Genomic DNA, 17,450 nt, shown 5'->3' with positions numbered 1-17,450 from the left:
GCAGAGTTCAAAATGTTCACAGGTAATTCTTTTCAAGAATGAGCCATTTAACTGTCTAATTTGAAGTAGTTGTAAAATGCTTATGTTCAGAAAGCAATGAGTAATTCTCTAAAAAATTTTGAAAATGGTGATCTCTGGAAGCTTGATGTAAAGTGTGAAAGTAACAATATGAACATACCAACAACATGAATTTTGTAAATAGTACGTTTGTGTGTAAAAAGGTCACAAATTAAGTGAAATAGCTGAATGTTGTCTGGGTTTGTACTGACTCATGCAGGATTGTTAAATAGTGTTTGGTTCAAGAGTGCTGATGATAAATGGTAATGAGCTCTGGCTCACAGGAATTTTGAATTAAATTTATAAACAAACCTCTTGGGGAAGTTTCCTGTGCTCAACCCTGTCACTTCTTTTTGAAAACATTTCACCAGTAAATTTGTAACTCTTGGAGTGGGTCATGCCCCCTTCAGCCGTGCTCAGTGTAACAAGGGCTTCCTCCAGTCTTTCCTGGTCTAAATTCAGTCTAACTGTTGTAAAACCTTGTGTTTGTGTAAGTCAGGGCAGCTGGCTGGGATCTTCCCTCCCAGCTCTGTCAGATGTGACCAGGGTCTGCAGAAGCCAGGCTTGTCCCTGTCCCTCTCTCTGATAGCAGTGCTTTGGAATGTGTAAAAAGTAAAGCTGCAGTCACTACAAACAGGAGGAAGGCAGGAGCTCCCAGGCAGGAGCAACCTGTTCTGTGTGAATAAGGGAGCAGTTCTTGAACACAGTTAGAAGCATGAAGTCATGTTTATTTCAGTACTTTGACAAAATACCCATAAAATTCAAAACTTCTACCATTACAAAAATAGGTCTCTACAAGTGATATTCTGTCTGCACTGCCAGTAGCAAATATTACGAGAGTCAATGTAACTTCAGTAGCCTTGCCAGAAAAAGTGCAAGTAAACTTTGCTGAATGTAGCTCAATTTAATTAATACACAAGTTTCATCTTTGCACCCTTTTGATAAATACACACCTCATAAGTTAATCATTTAAATTAGCATTCCACAAATATACATGTAATTTAACTGTGGGGTTTTTTGTTTTGGGTTTGGGGGGATTTTTTTTGTTCAGGTTTTTTTTTTTTTTTTCATAAACACAAAGTGCCTACATACATAAATCCCAGTCTGTGTGGGTGTGCCAGGATGGAACTGTATACAATCGTATAGCTGTGTTCATATTGGTCCCACAATATACACATTATACAAAAGCACAGAAAGAGCACAGATTTACAGAAGGCAATCTGTTAGCATCACTGCCAGTGATGGAGATGTTGAAGGGTATTATTATCTTCTTATACCCATGTGCAACTGAGTGTATGAAGTCGAACCTGTAAGATGGAGAAAAATTCTCATCAGGATTACTTAGAACAAGTAGGTACATTCAGCTGAATAAGCATGAAAGATTTTGCATGGGAAATCATAGAACAGGGACTTTTAAAGATCAAATCTTTTAAGAATAAAACTTCCTCAAATGATGAGGAAGACTTCAACACAAAGCTTCAAAACTCAAGTTTGACAAATTTCATCCCATTGTTCTGACAATTTTCTTGAGGTATTCCTCTTACAGGAATTGCCATTATCTATGGGACAAATTGACTGTAACTTCTGTAATCGAAGTGGTAGGAGAAGAAATTCCTCTTCCACATCCCAATCTTCTGGGTACAATTTTTTCCATGTAACTTAAACTCTTAGCAAGATGCCAACTGAATGCTTGCTGCGCATTTATTAGAGATCAGGGAAGTAAAGTGTTACCAACAATCTCAAAATCTATAATTAAAGCATGCTTGTATCTCTTTTGAAAGAATTTTACAGTCTTCTTTTGAGTTTTTTTGCTACAGCTCAGAAATGCCTCTTGTTTAAGGCTGAATATTGATAAAATTGAAGTTGTTTGTTATGTATCTCAGAGAACCAGCCCTGAGCCCCTACCTGACTGCACGCTGCCCAGCCGCTTCTGCAGTGCCTCCAGGCGATTGATGTAATCTGTCAGAGCCCTCTCGGGATCGTAGTTCTGCAGCTGAGGACAGGCGAAGGAGACTGGGTTTAAATCAGCATGCATCCCGGGGAACCTAGGGGCAGAACAACACACACCATTTCAAAAAGGGAAACTACAAGTAAAAATATCAGCCACACAGCAAAATACTGTAGGTATGGCCTGCATGTTCCTTAGCTTACCCATGTGGTAGCCAGCACATCAAACCCATTTAACCTCCCTGCCACTTACTGTCCAAGCCACAGAAACCACTCTTCCCACTTGCCTTCTCTTTCTACTGCACAGGATTTGTTGCTGCATTTTTTTGAGATGAAGACTGAGCAGAAAATTCCTAGTGTGATTGCAGCAGAAGCCACAGTAGACTGAAGTCTGGTTTTCTATTAAGAAGCTTGTGTCAACAAGCACTGCCATCTTTATAGGATTCTGCCTCTCCTCATTACTCTCTAAGTAAAAGCAATAGTGACTAAAATAGATTAAAAGTTTTTTCCATTTAAACTAAGATAATACAAATATTGAGGTGGTTTACATGAAAATGAAACCCAAAAATGGCTAGAATTTGATATTCAGTGAAGATCTGAGCTCACAACTTCGTATTAGCTCATCAAAGGCTGATGGCACTCATAAAAATGTTGCCCTTGATGAAAAATACCTGGTTTCACTGGCATCTGTCTCACTGATGCATCTGGTATCACAGCTTAGGGTCGTCAACCAGAAGGGCTTAAACAAGAAAAAGCAACGGAGCTACCAAGCAGCTTCCACCCACACTCTGGCCATGACACCACGCAGTTGTTGCCACCTCATAGTAATGGGTGAACCTTGGCCACAGTGGGCAGCCCTGCTTTCCCTTCCCTTGGCTGAGAGCCCTCTCCACACCACACTGCCCCAGCCAGCAGGGCAGGCAGGGTCACTCAGTCACAAAGCCCAGGCTCTGCAGGTGCAGGAAGGCACAGCTCCGTCCCGCGATCTCTGCCAGTTCCAAGAACACGACGGGAATCAGTGTGAGGGGTGTGCGAGCTTTGGGCTCAAGCACCTGATGAGTAATCACACACTGAATGCCTGAGGCATCATTTTTTACCTATTCTTACCAAAAAAGCTAAATCTTACAGCATCAAAGGTTACAAACCTTAGCAGTCAACACTGACGCTTTCAGTTAGCTAAACGGTGCCTGAAAGAGAATAGTAAAAAAACCCCAAACGTACTTATGTTGAAAGTTTACAGGAGATCTAGGAGACTCCATGCCTGACCTGGATCTATAGGAATGCCTTTGTTCTCCATAAAGATCCATGCCACCAGAGAATGAATCAGGCCGTAATTCATTACCTAGAAATATAAAAAGCAGTGTCTTGAAACCAAAACCTTTTGCACTTCACTGGGCATCTCAAAAATGAGTTTTCTGTTTGCATATCACAAAAATGGCATTTAACAAGTGTAGACCACTTTCAGACCCTCAGGGAAAAGCAGAGGTGAAATCCTGGCCTCACTGACGTCAGTGAGAAAACTCTCACAGACTGAGCAAAGGTTTTAGTGCAGACCTAAATAGCCAGTAAATAATAAAGAAGCTTCTGATTCTCCTTAGACTCCTACAAAAAAGCAAACAGAAAACTGTCATTTCCCAGACATAAACCTGTAATAAAAGAATGACAAGCTTTTGTTCTAAGAAAAAGACCACGGTGCAGATCTCCTACAAAAACTTCAATGACGCAGCTGAAATTGCTTTCATGAATGCACTCCATAGCGAAAAAACTTCCATATTTTTTTAAGTACCACCCACAATGGAGCAAAACAAAACTGAAGAGAACGCAAATAGCTTAGTGTCTATGCTGAGAATGGAAACTGAGAAATAAGCTAATCCAAACAATTACAGCAAAAGAAAGAGGGAACAGCCCCCATTCATTCCACATGAGGACAATACAAATTAAAACCCATCTCCATTAAGCAGTGACTTGCGAGTAAGGTGTGACTTGCTAATATCATTTTTTCAGTCATTACTAGACTGTGACTTACCTGTGTTCTGGCTAAAGACATCCCTATTGATAGTCAGAATACCAGAACCTGTAACTCTGTGCCATCGACGAACCAGGAACTTCATTCTGCATTTCAAATTAAAAAAACCAAAAAACCAAACAGCTTCAGGATAAATGAAATAGTCTCATAAAAGTAACCTGCTTCTTTTATTCTAGAATGCATAAGAATTTCTTGACCAGCAAGCAAAATTAACAGATGGGCGTCTAAAACCTGAGTATCAAATACAAAACATCCTTTTGCAAATCCCTAAGCAAGACCATCTTTTGTCCAAACCTGCCTTCAGCTTCACCTGTGCAATTCCAGAGGTGCTGTATAAGTCCAAGTGGACAGTAAATGGCTCAAGCACCCAAGCAACAGCACATCAACATTTTAAAACCATACTAAATATACTTTCTTTACCCTGTCACAGCCCCAAAACTGCAACTGCAGAGCGCTATGAGTAAAAATCTCACAACAGGTACATGAATAGTTCATTGAATTTATACTACACACAAGGCTCAGAACAATAGCAAGCAGAAGTGCTTGGGGGTTCAAACCTTTGTGAAGGTTTGTAGCAACGTGGCAGTACTAAGCAGTAATAAACTTTACTTTTTTTTCCTCACCAATTCCTGCTCATCCTTAGTCTTGTGAAATTCAAAGGACTACCTAGATGGAGAAAACTAATTCCTAAATCTGTATTATACTTGTATGTATGAATTTAATCTTTAAAGGAAATTAAGCTGCAGAAAAAAACCTTTGTAAATAAGTGCAATCCTTAGAATTGCTCATAATTTTTTTTTAATAATACGACTTTACACAGCACACTCCACCCATGCTTATCAAATACTGAGCCCTTTTCAACTACAATAAGGCTGCTTATTCCTGTTACAGATTTTATCTACACTCTGCTCATCTTGTCACTCTACTGTATTCATGACTACCAAAAATACACCATTTAAACAGGATGGAATATGACAATTTCTAGATTTCACTAGAGAGCTAGAAAAGTATATATTAAACTGCATAGTCATTTCTGTTTGAAATGTAACTTTCTACAGTTTACCTTGAAATTGCAATGGACACCCTGACTGCAGAGCGAAATCGTGTAAAACCCTTTGAATGATGTGTGATGATTTCAAGGTCTGTGTAGGAAGGCTGTCCCCCCATCCGAGCTATGAGGGCCAGCGTGGCTTCTTCACACTCCTGGAATCCTCCTAGTAACAGCAGCAAGTATTTTTTCTGATAGATGAGAGCTTTCCGAAAGCTCTCTGCTCGCAGGTATTTGCCATAAATTCTCTGCAACAAGAGAAAATGAAAAAAGCCCCATAAGCTCCATGAATCACTACAGTTCCAAGACTTCTGACATCGTTACTTCTATAGCATTTCTGTGATTATTCATTTGTCACTATCATGGCGAAGACTGTGCTGCTGCTCACTCTTGCTGAATGCAGCTTCTTATATTGAGGTTCACCTAAACATCAAGAAATGGAGCACACATAAAAGGACAACATAGGTGCTTACATGTCATTCTTGGATAGAAAAAATAATAGTCAGGTATCTGAGGATGAAAATTTTAAAACTGAATTAGTATCTGTTTACACAGAATAAAGCAGAGTGAACACAATGAAAAATAGGCCCATATCAAAATTTAAAAAGCAGCTGTAGTTCATACGTGGGGAAAAAAAATCTTCCTACCCTTAAAACAGCATTTTCAGTATCTGATCCCAGTTCTCTGAGGAAAGCCTCACTCCTGAGCTCTGCTCTTAGCTTGGAGAGTTCTGCATCAGCTTGTTTCAAAGATTTCTGCAGCGACAGCCTTTCTCTGTTCCACATTTCCTTCTCAGAGGCAACAAGAGTATCAATATTAACTCCAACATCTGATGAATGCCTAGAAGACTGAAGACAAAGGAAACTGAATTTGAATGACTTGGATGATTTGGAAAAGCTTAAGCTGTGTCATTCTAGTCATTGGTTTGGTGGAGAGCTCATAAAATTAATGAGAAAAACTACCCATTGGTTGGATCTGAGGCCACCCTTGCGCTCTGACACCTCAAAAGCAGTGACTTTAGGAGCCTGATCAATGTCCCAGAAAGATACAGCTTCTGCAAAAAATACTGCCCTCAAGTGGATCATACTAGCTTAACGATCTTGAAGCTATCTGGATCTATTAGCTGCTTACCACGGTGACAAGATACAGATAAAAAAGAAAGGCACAAGGCATTTAAAAGAAAAGAGTAGTTAACAAAAAGAAGCTGGGTAAAATCACTAAGTTTTACACTTAACAGAGTGAGCTGAGACATACTGATCACTGAACAAGAATAACTCACACCCATTTACTCTGTAGAGGGAAACCAGGAAAGACAGCTTGATCACTTTCAACTGGGTGACTAGGATAACGAATTATGCTTTTATGTCTCTATACATAACTCATTACATCAGCACCACCATAGACATACACAGTCTGCTGAAGGTTGTCTGTGCTGGTGTCTTCTCAGTTCTTCCTCCAGTTTCATAACAGCATTCCTCAAATTATTCTTCTCTTCACTCAGTCTGCTGACAAAGCCCGTCAGCTCAGCATTTTGCCTCAGCAGCCTCTCAGTCAGTGAGCTGGACGGAGTCCCTGGTGGCAGCACCAGCTTCAGCTGTGAGGAAGAAAGAAAACCAAACTCAGCCTCTATTAGATCCAAGTTGCCAATTTGAAAATAACTGGCTTACAGTGAAAAACTTTTGTAGATAATAGCTTTGCATCAACTTGTACATAAAAAACTTCAGTGTACATGTAAACTACAGATTAATGTGACTTTCTTGTCTATACTTATCCTGTACATTACAACAGAGTACTTTCATACAAGCTCAATTGTATCAGCTATAACAATTTGCAAAGTTTTCTACTACGTTTATGTTTATCTATCTTAGAGGAAAAGAAAAGCCTCAAGGCTTTTTTCAAGTTACATTGAAAACACTTCCTTAAAATAAAAGTAAGGATCAAATCAAGCTCACTTAAAAATCAAATATTGCCGAATTCCTTGCAACAGATTACCTCACTTCATTTTTTACGCAGGTGCATGTTACTCAGTCTTCAGTGGCCTTTCCTTTGGTAAACACAGGGCAGTTTAAGTAAACGTGTTGTGTCAACACAATACAGTAAATACTAAGTGTTGATTTTAATATTAGGAAGTACTGAGAAAAGTTTCCTCAGTTACAGGATTACTGCTGAAAGGTAAATAACTTCTCTTAAAGAAAAAGACAAGAGACAGAAATTTAAAATGAAACTGGAAAAGTTTTAATTTGAAAGTTGAAAAATCACTTAAAGTATAAAAAAATAAAAGGAAGGATGTTTTTACCCCCTTACTTTACCAACTTCAATCAGAACACTCACTGGAATTTTCCTTTATAAAGTAAAGACCTGAATAAGTACAGGCTTACAAACTCCTTACTGGTTTCTGCCCACATATCATCATCCAAACTCTCCCATCAAAGTTACAGCATTGACTCTCACCTCTTCCAGACTGGAGAATCCAGGCAGTATCTTCAGTTCTGAAATAACTTCTTCAATAGCATTTTGTACTGCAATGAAGTCTTGATCATCTGCTGTTTCAAACTGCAATCTGAAACAACAGGGACAGTTTCAACAGCAGATCAACTCTGACACCCTGAGCCAGACTAACAGGACTAGATTCCTATGCACTGGATCTATAGCAAGTCACTTCAGCACCACTACTGGAGACAGGGCAACATTTTCAGGACTGCTCAGTGACTCTAAACAAAATTGTCTTGATATAGAAAAAAAAGTGTATAAAACAGTTTCCACTCATTTGTAGACAGGGATGTTCTACATGAACCACATTTAAAAGAGTGGTTCTGCTTCCCATGAATCTGTTGAATCCGTGTGATCAAAATCTTAGGGTATACCCCAGATACACCCCATCCTGCTTTGTGCAAACGTGTCCGAAGGAATGTTTAATATTAAATGACCATCACAGCAAAATAAAACCAGGTTCAAACCTCCCATGATATTTTTTTATCTTATTGAGATGATAACCCCCCCAAAATAAGAATCAAGATCAGTTTCACTTGACTATCAGTTTTTTCCCCAAGGAGGATGATTCAGAACAATAATCCCTATATTCATCCCCTTATACATCATGAATTGTTTAATTACTGTTTTAAATTCATCTACCTACACCATACCCAGAGAAACCTTATCACTTTTCAGAGAAAGAAAGGACAATTTTGCTGTGCCTTAAAATGAACCCTGTTAAAACAAACAGGATTTACAACAGCACTTGATACTCTGTTAATAAAACCAGATCAACCCCAAACTCAATTAAGCCCTGCAGTCTGTGAATTATGATTCAAACCCAATACATTAGCTTGCTGGTTGCTGTTAACAAAACCAAATAGCTGAAGACTGGTCTAACCTGCTAGCAGCTTTCCAAGCCAACTGCTTCAGCTTTGGAGATGCATTTTGCAGCTTTTGTCTGACTTTTTCCAGAATTTCAGTAGCAGCAGAGAGATCTCCTGTCAGTGTGCGGTAAGTCAACTGATTTGACTCAGCACCTTCCATTTTTTGCTGGAGAACCCAATTTCTTGTTCTGTCATTGGGTGTATCCCAGGTAGTCTGGAAAAAAATATGTATCATATATATATATATATATATATTTATATATTTATATATATATATATAATGTATGTGATCCAATGCTGTAAAATGAAAACATACAGTTCTGAAACACCCTCAGAAACTGAAGAACAAGTAATTCTGACAGAGACAGAAGTTTAGTGTGACTGTAGTGTAGCACTAAACTATCATTCATGAAAGGTCTAGTGTCTTTCTTGACTAAGATCTAGCAAACATAGAGCTACAGTGTGAATCCAGTCAAAAAACTTAGTCAGCAGGAAGTCACCAAGCCTTTCTGCTTCTTCCATCAGCAGCTCCTTTACCAGTTGTGCATGGAATTTGAGCAACTGGACCTATGTGTTTTGGTAACCAATTCATAGTCAGAAAAACAGGGGCTGAAAGAGACCACCATGGTGATGGAGGTCAGTCCACAGTTACAGGCAACCACACCACAGATGCTACCACAAGCAACACAATGCACTGAAGAGGTGTTCCTCAGCAACAACCTCCCAACACTGCCATGGAAGAACTGCCATCACTCACAAAGAAACCTGAGCCCATGGCTCTGCCTTTGGCTGTTTGCCCTACAGTGTGGTACCAAAGAAAAAAGTCTGTGTGTTGCGTATGTCACAGGAAACAGCAGGAGATTCATTATTTGAAATTCCAGGCAAATCCTGGAAAGCAGATCAGACTATCTGCTGATGAGGAGGGGAAAAAAACCCAACAGCTGCTGCTAACCTGACCCAAGGGAAGACTCTTTGCTGACCACAGTGCTGGCAGTTCCCTCTGTGCAGAAGAACAAGGTGCACAAACTGAGCATAGCAGGAAGGCTGCTGCTGCCACAGTTACCAGTACCCTCAACATCCTGCCTCTAGCTGTGGGTAGTTTCCAATGCTTCAAAAGATAAAGGTAGCCAAATTAGATGAAAAGAAAAATTTCCTTCCTGGCTCCACACGTGGATAACTGGTAAAAAGAATGATCTCAGGATGGGCAAAAACATGGTCAGCAAAGAGGCAAGCAAGTCTCATGTCAATCCTCTGCAACTATCCACAAATCGCTCACCTAGCAATGCTTACCTTTTTCAGGAAAGTTTCTAAAAAAGTTCTAAAAGTAATTTAAAAATAATTTTAAAACTTTCCCTGACCTTTTATGAGAGTGAAAAACGTAGAGGAAACAGCTACCGCTTTCATTCATCTAAAAATTAGGATATTCTTAAACTGATTTTTTACCTTGATTTCTTTCTTCTGTTTTGTTTGCTAACATATACATATTCATGCATATGTTTGTTTGATTGCTTACTCATTTATTTACTGAAGCTGTTGGAAGACCACTTATAAGGTGTCAAAGACCCCTTGCAGTTTATGAACTAAAGATTAAGGGCAGTGACCTGCGACATTACTGAGTAGGAATAGCTCATTCCTGCAACTGGTTGCAAGGAATGTTCTTCTCCTGAGACAGAGTGTGTGTATACATCCAGATGCATTTCCCCTGCTTGTGCCCCTCCTTATACACTTCTGTAACTTTGCTTTAAGGAAGAAGAAGGTGAATAGTTTTAGGCAGCAAACTGGAATGCTTTGCCTTTTCCATTCTCTGCCTTCCCTTTCCCATCCTCTGGTGCCCATGGTCTGTAATCTGCAGGCTATTTTATAGATTGAGTCAAGGCACAGTGACACACAATTGAACAAAAGAATTAAAGCTAAATTGCATATTTCAATATTACACATTACTTTCAGTCCTACTGTACCTCATTTGGGTTGTGGCTTGGTGTCCTTTCGGCTTCCTTTCTTCCTTCATTCTCCTGCTCTTTTTTCTGTAGATCTTGGATTATTTCCTGCAACTTCTTTGTTTCATTCCCTAATTTATGAACTTCTTGCTTCTTTTCTCCAAGTTGCCACTGAAGGTCTTCTACTTTGGACTCCAGTTCATGGAGTTTCTTCTGTACTATTATGTTAGCATCTTGTTCTGCTTGTAATGCTTGCCTCTGGATCTGCCTTTCTTTTTCCATTTGCTGTCTCACTTGCACAGATTCCAGTTTATACTTCTCCATCTCACTTACTAACTCCACTATACGGTCATGCTTTTCATCCATTTGCTTCTGTAGCTCTTTAAGCAATTCCTCAGATGGATTAGGTGTTCCAGCTTGCCCCTTATCTTCAGCACTTTGAAGCTGAGCACATAGCTCTTTTTCCCTTTCTAGGGCACTGCTTATTTCGAGAGCTCGAACCTTCTCTGATTCAAGAAGCACCTGCAACTCAGAATTACGGCCTCGCTCACGTGACAGCTGGGCAGCACTGAGTGCTTCTTGGGATTCAATTTTCTGTTGCAGATCAGTTGACAGCTGTTTCTCTTGCTCCAGAAGTTTAGTTAACTCTAAGTTCTTTTGTTTTTGATCTTCAAGAGAAAATTTTAAGTCCTTTCAAAAGAAAACGGAAGGATTGATTAAAGCCATTTGTGCATACTTTCCATTATCTTCTGCAAATTGCAAATATGCTACCTCTATACATGCTGCTTTTAACAGGTTTTGCTATTCACAATTAATGTGACAATACTCTGAATGCTGCAGTTACATCTGATACTAAAATTCATTACAGGTGTCTTTATTCTAAAATCAGATTATTTAATAGAAGAATCATTGTAACACATACTTTATAGTGAGATACAAGCAGCTGTAGTTCTGATGTTGAAGACAGCCAGCTGCTTTTACTTTCTAAAACTGTGAAAATGATTTTTCAACTTCAGATTTCAAGATGTGAATAAATCTATGCCATTGAAGTTATCGCTTTTTTGCCTTTTGTCTTGTACCAGGATACCTGCTCTCCCCTTCACTATAGCAAATACTGCAGAGGTACCAAGGAAGATATTAATGAAGCATCTTCTCCTAAAGTAAACTCCCTAGTTTGATTTTCATGAGGTGAAACTGCTGACTTTTTAAATGGTGACAAAGAATATGTCTCCTTAAATACCACATTTTGCAAGTTAGGCTGTGGTGGGGGCTGGGTGTAGCCATATTAGCAGTGTTCTGTCCCCTTGAATAATAGAGGGCCACTATAGAATCTTTTAATCTTGGGCCTGAAAAGCACGGTAAAATTCCTATTGATTTAAACGGGATGTGCATCAGGCCTTTTTCTTACTTTGCCACACAGCTTCTATACATCTTTCTTAGCTCTAGATGATATAATACTACAGTTGAAGACAGAGCATGAAGAATGCATTGGGCAAAAACGTAAGCTGAGATGAAATGTTAACCAAAAGAATATTTTCATGCTCTTTGATGTTCCAGGCCACTTGGAATTATGGAATACCTCAAGCTCTTCTCTTCCTCTTTCTTCACTGCGTTCCATTTTAGCCTTTTCCTTTTCCAAAGCCCACTGTAGCTCTCTTGATTTTTTCTGTTCGTTGGCCATTGTATCCTTGAGAATATCTAGCTCAGCTGCTTTTTCTTTAACTTCAGTCCTAAAAAGAAACGGGCAACTTTTACATTAGGCAATGGCTCTAATCCAATCATGATAAGGTCAGTTACTTGGTTTTTTATTCCATCCTGTGCACTGAAAACACTGCTAGTCTAGTAGAGTAACAGTGAAAAGCCTATTTAGAAAGGCAAGACTAACTCAAAACCAAAGGATCTGCATAACTCAAGAATGATAGAAACTGTGTTCATCCTGCTAACTTTGTAGCTGCCACTTGTGGGGGCTCAGAGGCAGTTAGTGTTCAACCTAATCCAGTCACTGGCCAAAATCTTAAAGAATGCTGCCATGTTTCTCAAGGGAAAAAAATATATTGGGGAAAAAAGAAAAATCTATGACCTGAATTTTCACTCTGTGCAAATCAATTTTGCATCCGTTTGCAAAAGAAACTTGCTCCTGATCGTCTGTAAAGGGTATAAAGTAAACCTCTAAAGTAATCCCAATTTAAACTCCAGCTTAATTTGTTATCTCTGAGCTGAACATTAAGATAGTGTTCATGGGTGCATCCCTCTGGTTCAGGCAAAAATAATAATGGCTTTCCTAAGTGCCAAATCTGTGGCCTCTGCTATCAACCACATCAAAGAAAATTTAAGAGTATTTCACATGGAAGTACTTGCAAAGTCATCTTAACTTTGCGATTTTTTTCTCCATGTTCAGTTTAAAAAACCTTCAACAAATATGGTCTACTTATTAGCTTGTATAGAGTAGTCTAATGTAGCAAAGTTTAAAAAGGAACTTGATAATTAATAAAGCATTAAATCAAACTATGAATTGAAATACATTTTTTGTCAACTGTAACAAGTCTATTTTTGTCAGGAAGGTTTTACAGAAATACTGAGAAGCACTTATACTGCATGAAATCAATGCCCTTAATAAAATCGGTATTATGATTTCAGATTAAGAAAGATGATCTTCACAGTCAACACAGAAAGCACTTAAAGCCACACCTGATGGTTTCTAGGTCCTTGAAGTGCTTGTGCTGGGCTTTAAGGGTAGCTTCAAGCTCTAGTTTGGCTTGTGCAAGTTCATTCTTCAGCTCTGCGCCCATCATTCTCTCTGAATTCAGCTGCTCCTGAAGTTCAGCTGCTCTGTCCTTCATACTCCGGAGCTCCACTTGCATCTCCAGTATTTGCAACTGCTTCTGCTGCATATTATACTCCAGCATTTCTAATGAGAGCATCATTAATACGGAAATTACTTCGTAAAAAAGCATTGTGTGTTTGGGTAAAGCTTCCCCTAGCTAGCGCGTGACCACAAAGCTATTATTAAGAGTGATATTTTAAGATAATACATCCTTTCATTAGTTGAATAAAAGGAAAACCATGCCTTTTATACCTGAATACCTTTCACACTTTCAAGAAATCACTTCAACTTCTGATTTTCTTAAAGGCTACAAGACGTGTGCAACTATATCAATATGCATCATTTGGATAATGATTAACATAACTGAAATTAGATATATTACATATGTATACCTGTGACCTAATATTTGTAACTACACACTGACAGTGAGCTTTACTTAATTTTAAAGTATACCTGTTCTCTGAACTTTTTGTTCTTCATTCTAATTGCTTCTTAGTTTCTGCATTGACTGACTATCCAACTTAGATAATTTCAAAGCTGCTGAACCTAAATAGTGAAGCATATACATGGAAAATAGCCTCAAAATTCAAGCTCGATTTTTATAGCAATTGAACATAACTTTGTATCACTTTCAGTTTGATACAAGTCATAAGAACACAGATTATACCTTAATTTTTGCAAAAGTAATCAAAGAAGATTGAAGAAGATAAAAAGTATGCATGTTCAGCACACGCATATCAAAATCGGAGAGCAAGGAAAGTCACCATTTTTGTCACTTACAACGTTATGAGCACTGCCTTGAAAGCATTTGGAAACTGACATATATTACCACAGAAGTCACCTTGGCTTTTTGAATCAATCTCTTGTTCTCTCTTTGGGTTACTTTTCTTACTGTTCATCTGAGCATGTAATACTTGAATCTCCATCAGCAAACTTCTTCTGTCTGCATTCTGAAGACAGTCCATTGCTGCTCTCTGGTTAGTAGCCTATTAGCATTAGAAATATTTTAAAAGTAAAACTCCAGATTTTATGAAAATATCTGTAGTGTTGATATAATATTTATTTATACATTCATAGTGCATATATATTCAAAACATTTTCAATTAAGTCAGTATTATATTTGAAAGAACTACTTGTTATTTTTTTATTTCTCTACTAGGCATCAAAATTACAGACTGAAAAGAGCTATCACTTTTCTGGCAAATTGCAATTTTTCTCACTAATCCTTCCATGTTCCAGAGGAGAAAACTGACCTTCTCTCTGTCCCATAGCAGCCTTATCACTTTCTCTTCTTGCAACTTATTTTATATAAACAAGCTATCTTTTCTCTTAGACAGTGTAACATAATTCTAATTACCTTAATGAAATCGCTCAGGACAACTGTGTTTAATTCAACTTGCTCTCTGAAGGCTGTATACATTCTATAACTTGTGCACCCAAAAGTTTCTTTCCCATGCCACATCACTTTTCTTTTAAAGACATCACTTCTTTCTGCAAGTCTGACTTTTTCATCCTTAGACTGTCAAAACTACTATTAATACACATATTTTAATGGATTTATACATTTTAAATTAAAATCTAATGTAGACAAACACTTTGACTACAGTATGGTTTATATTACCTGCTCCTGTAGTCTGTGCTCTAACTGATTCATCAACATCACTGCATCTCTTGTGCCTGTTTCTGCAAGTTCAGTTTGAAATGCAGCAAGAAGAACATTTTGTTCCCTCACAAAAAGCTGTTGAATGGCATGCAGAAGTTCTCCTCGCCAGTCTGAGACACCTTCAGGAGATTCAGTACTTGCATAAATCTGCAGTGGTACAACAATAATTTGAAGTGCCAAACGGAAAGATTACATTGTTATAACTCAATGTAAAGTGTGTGCTTTCAGTGGACTAGTTAGCTTTTCTGAATAATTGTGTAAATTTCATCCATCCAAATGGATGCACTTACTGTACACATTATGAATTTTTCAGCATTCACAAATACTAAACTTTTAGCTTTGTTTTAGATGGAGGCAATTTAGCTTTTTGTAACTGAAAACTTAGCCCTGTGTAGTTACTACTTATGTTACTATATTACACTATTCTTTTAATTTTTAGCACATTGCATCTCTTCCTAGGCTCTCACAGGGCTGTGTTGGACTTAATGATCTCCAAGGTTTTTTCCAACCTAGTTCATTCTGTGATTCTGTGATATTATATCTGAAAAAGATTTAATTTAAATGACATGAAGGTCATCTGCCCACTTTGCATGGTAAAGGAAATGCTGAACTAATAGAAACTACCTACATATATCCAAGAGTCTAACGGGGATAATTTAACAAGCAAAAGTTTTAACAGATTACTGATTAATATGCCAATAAACAACAGCATTAAATATTCTACTTCAACTGCTACTGGAACATGCTTTCAAAATAGGATTCTTCTTAGAAGGTGGATCTATACAGTCAAAAGTTATCAATGAACAGAAGAACAAATACCAGCTGTAATTTAAGACAGACTACAACCATAAAGTGCAATATGCAGTTTTATGGCACATTTTTAAAATATGTTGCCTTGTAACAGAATATTTAGGCATTTAAACCTGAACAGTGAATGTGTCTTTGAATGTTATAATAAATAATTTTTTATTCAGATAGAATCTTATGGTATTATTTATACCTCGGCTTCTCTGTGAACTTGCATTTTTGCAATTAGGTCTTTCAAAGATGAGATGGTGCTTAGGAAAGCTTTTCTTTCTTCTAACCAAGATTCTGGCTCTTGCTCATGAGGTGACAGATCTCTTTCACCATATGGAAATTCAGTGAGAGACAGCACCTGTATGCCTTCATGATGGACTGCTCTCAGCAAACCCTACGATAAAACCAAAAAGAAATCATTAATGCCAGTAGTAACAAGATATAATAATAACAAAAATAATTGCAATCTCATTTCATATGTATTGGAAAACTGGTACTTCTAATTTGATCAGCATAAGGAAACTATGCTTCCTTGTATCAAGGACAGAAGTGTCACCCAGTCCTTTATATCTATCAGACAGAAACTTATTAAACAGCTGTATTTTTTCTCAGTTTCCAATAAAATTTTCCAGTGTACATTGGTCAAATCAATTTTTAATTCTTAAAACAGCTACTAATGGAAACTGACATTTTAAAAACAAAAGTCCTGGGAAGCTTCCAGGTGAGCTTTACCATTCACTGTTTGAAATTACTATGAAGCTAAGGCTTTGTCACTAAATACTTTTTTTTTTATGTAATTAAAGCATGATACCCTTACTGTTTATAATAAACACATTTGCTTTCATAATATAGTATAAACATAGAATCTATAAAATTATGTAATATATGATCATGACATTATTGTTAATACAACAAAATTGCAATAAATTGTAACAGTAGTTTTATTACTCATAATCATAACTGAGAACAAGCCTACAGATATAAAATTCCTATTTAGCCTAATTTAAAATGCAAAAATGCACATCATTGTTCAGAAGTATTTTAAAATGTATTAAAATAGTCAACACTAAAACTTATCTAAATGGCTCTGTTTGATTATCAATGATCAAGAAGAAGCTAATCTCAACTTTCAGTAGTATCACTCTTGTTCCATAAAAAAAAAAGATTGTGTCCATTTTACCTTAATTTTTTTTGGAAGTAAATCTGTTGAAGTTTCACCTTCATCTATTCCTTCAGCTATCGTGTCAGATCCCTGGGTCTGAGCAAGATACATTCCTGAACTCCAGTCTGAACTGGAGTCTAAAATAAAAGGAGAAAAAAACATGAAAGCTGGATTACTGTGAAGCTTTGAAGAACAGGCATCAAAAAAGTATTTTTTATCTGTTGTTTTAACAGGTAGTTGCATGCCACTAAAGGTTCATTCTAAGCTGGAGACTACCTGTTTTATATTTTTCTTTTTCAGTTTCAAAGAAGTAACAGCAAAACAAAACTAAAAAATAAAACCACAACCAAATTTAAAAATCCTAGTTTTACAAGAGAAACAACTATTTGCATAAACACTTCTGCCAAATGACCCACGTTTAAAATGTTTCACCTTGCCTATGAAAAGGATCACTGTAATAATTTTTATTGCACTTGAAGAAGTCAATATCTGTCATCATCTTCCACTGCTAGGGAGCTGTAGCTTTAAACACTATCAGGAGATCATGAAGCTACACTGAAGAGATAATGTAATAGCTAAGATGGATATAGAAACTCCAATGGGAAGAAGAAAAATTAGCATCTGATGCC

General features: G+C 37.5%; 1 protein-coding gene across 6 annotated transcripts in view; it reads right to left on the bottom strand.

The window, feature by feature from the left end:
- Positions 1–764: 764 nt before the first annotated feature.
- Positions 765–17,450, bottom strand: part of AKAP9 (A-kinase anchoring protein 9) — a 105,544-nt gene continuing 88,858 nt past the window's right edge. For 5 of the 6 annotated variants that reach the window (XM_082297726.1, XM_082297728.1, XM_082297727.1 and 2 more), the window contains 16 exons: positions 16,840–16,958; positions 15,862–16,053; positions 14,820–15,008; positions 14,040–14,184; positions 13,063–13,282; positions 11,954–12,104; positions 10,396–11,064; positions 8,452–8,651; positions 7,530–7,638; positions 6,487–6,672; positions 5,726–5,926; positions 5,094–5,326; positions 4,031–4,116; positions 3,226–3,346; positions 1,963–2,102; positions 765–1,364 (listed from right to left, as the gene is read on the bottom strand). In XM_082297726.1, the coding sequence (XP_082153852.1) occupies positions 1,321–1,364; positions 1,963–2,102; positions 3,226–3,346; positions 4,031–4,116; positions 5,094–5,326; positions 5,726–5,926; positions 6,487–6,672; positions 7,530–7,638; positions 8,452–8,651; positions 10,396–11,064; positions 11,954–12,104; positions 13,063–13,282; positions 14,040–14,184; positions 14,820–15,008; positions 15,862–16,053; positions 16,840–16,958 (3,005 nt within the window). In that variant the 3' untranslated portion in view covers positions 765–1,320. The remainder of the gene's footprint in view (positions 1,365–1,962; positions 2,103–3,225; positions 3,347–4,030; positions 4,117–5,093; positions 5,327–5,725; positions 5,927–6,486; positions 6,673–7,529; positions 7,639–8,451; positions 8,652–10,395; positions 11,065–11,953; positions 12,105–13,062; positions 13,283–14,039; positions 14,185–14,819; positions 15,009–15,861; positions 16,054–16,839; positions 16,959–17,450) is intronic. The other variant, XM_082297724.1, reaches the window with a different exon arrangement.

Source organism: Coloeus monedula (assembly GCF_965178545.1).
Source record: "Coloeus monedula genome assembly, chromosome: 1".
NCBI classification, from domain to species: domain Eukaryota; kingdom Metazoa; phylum Chordata; class Aves; order Passeriformes; family Corvidae; genus Coloeus; species Coloeus monedula.
Note: the sequence above shows the minus strand (reverse complement) of the source record. Positions and strands in the feature narration are given on the sequence as shown.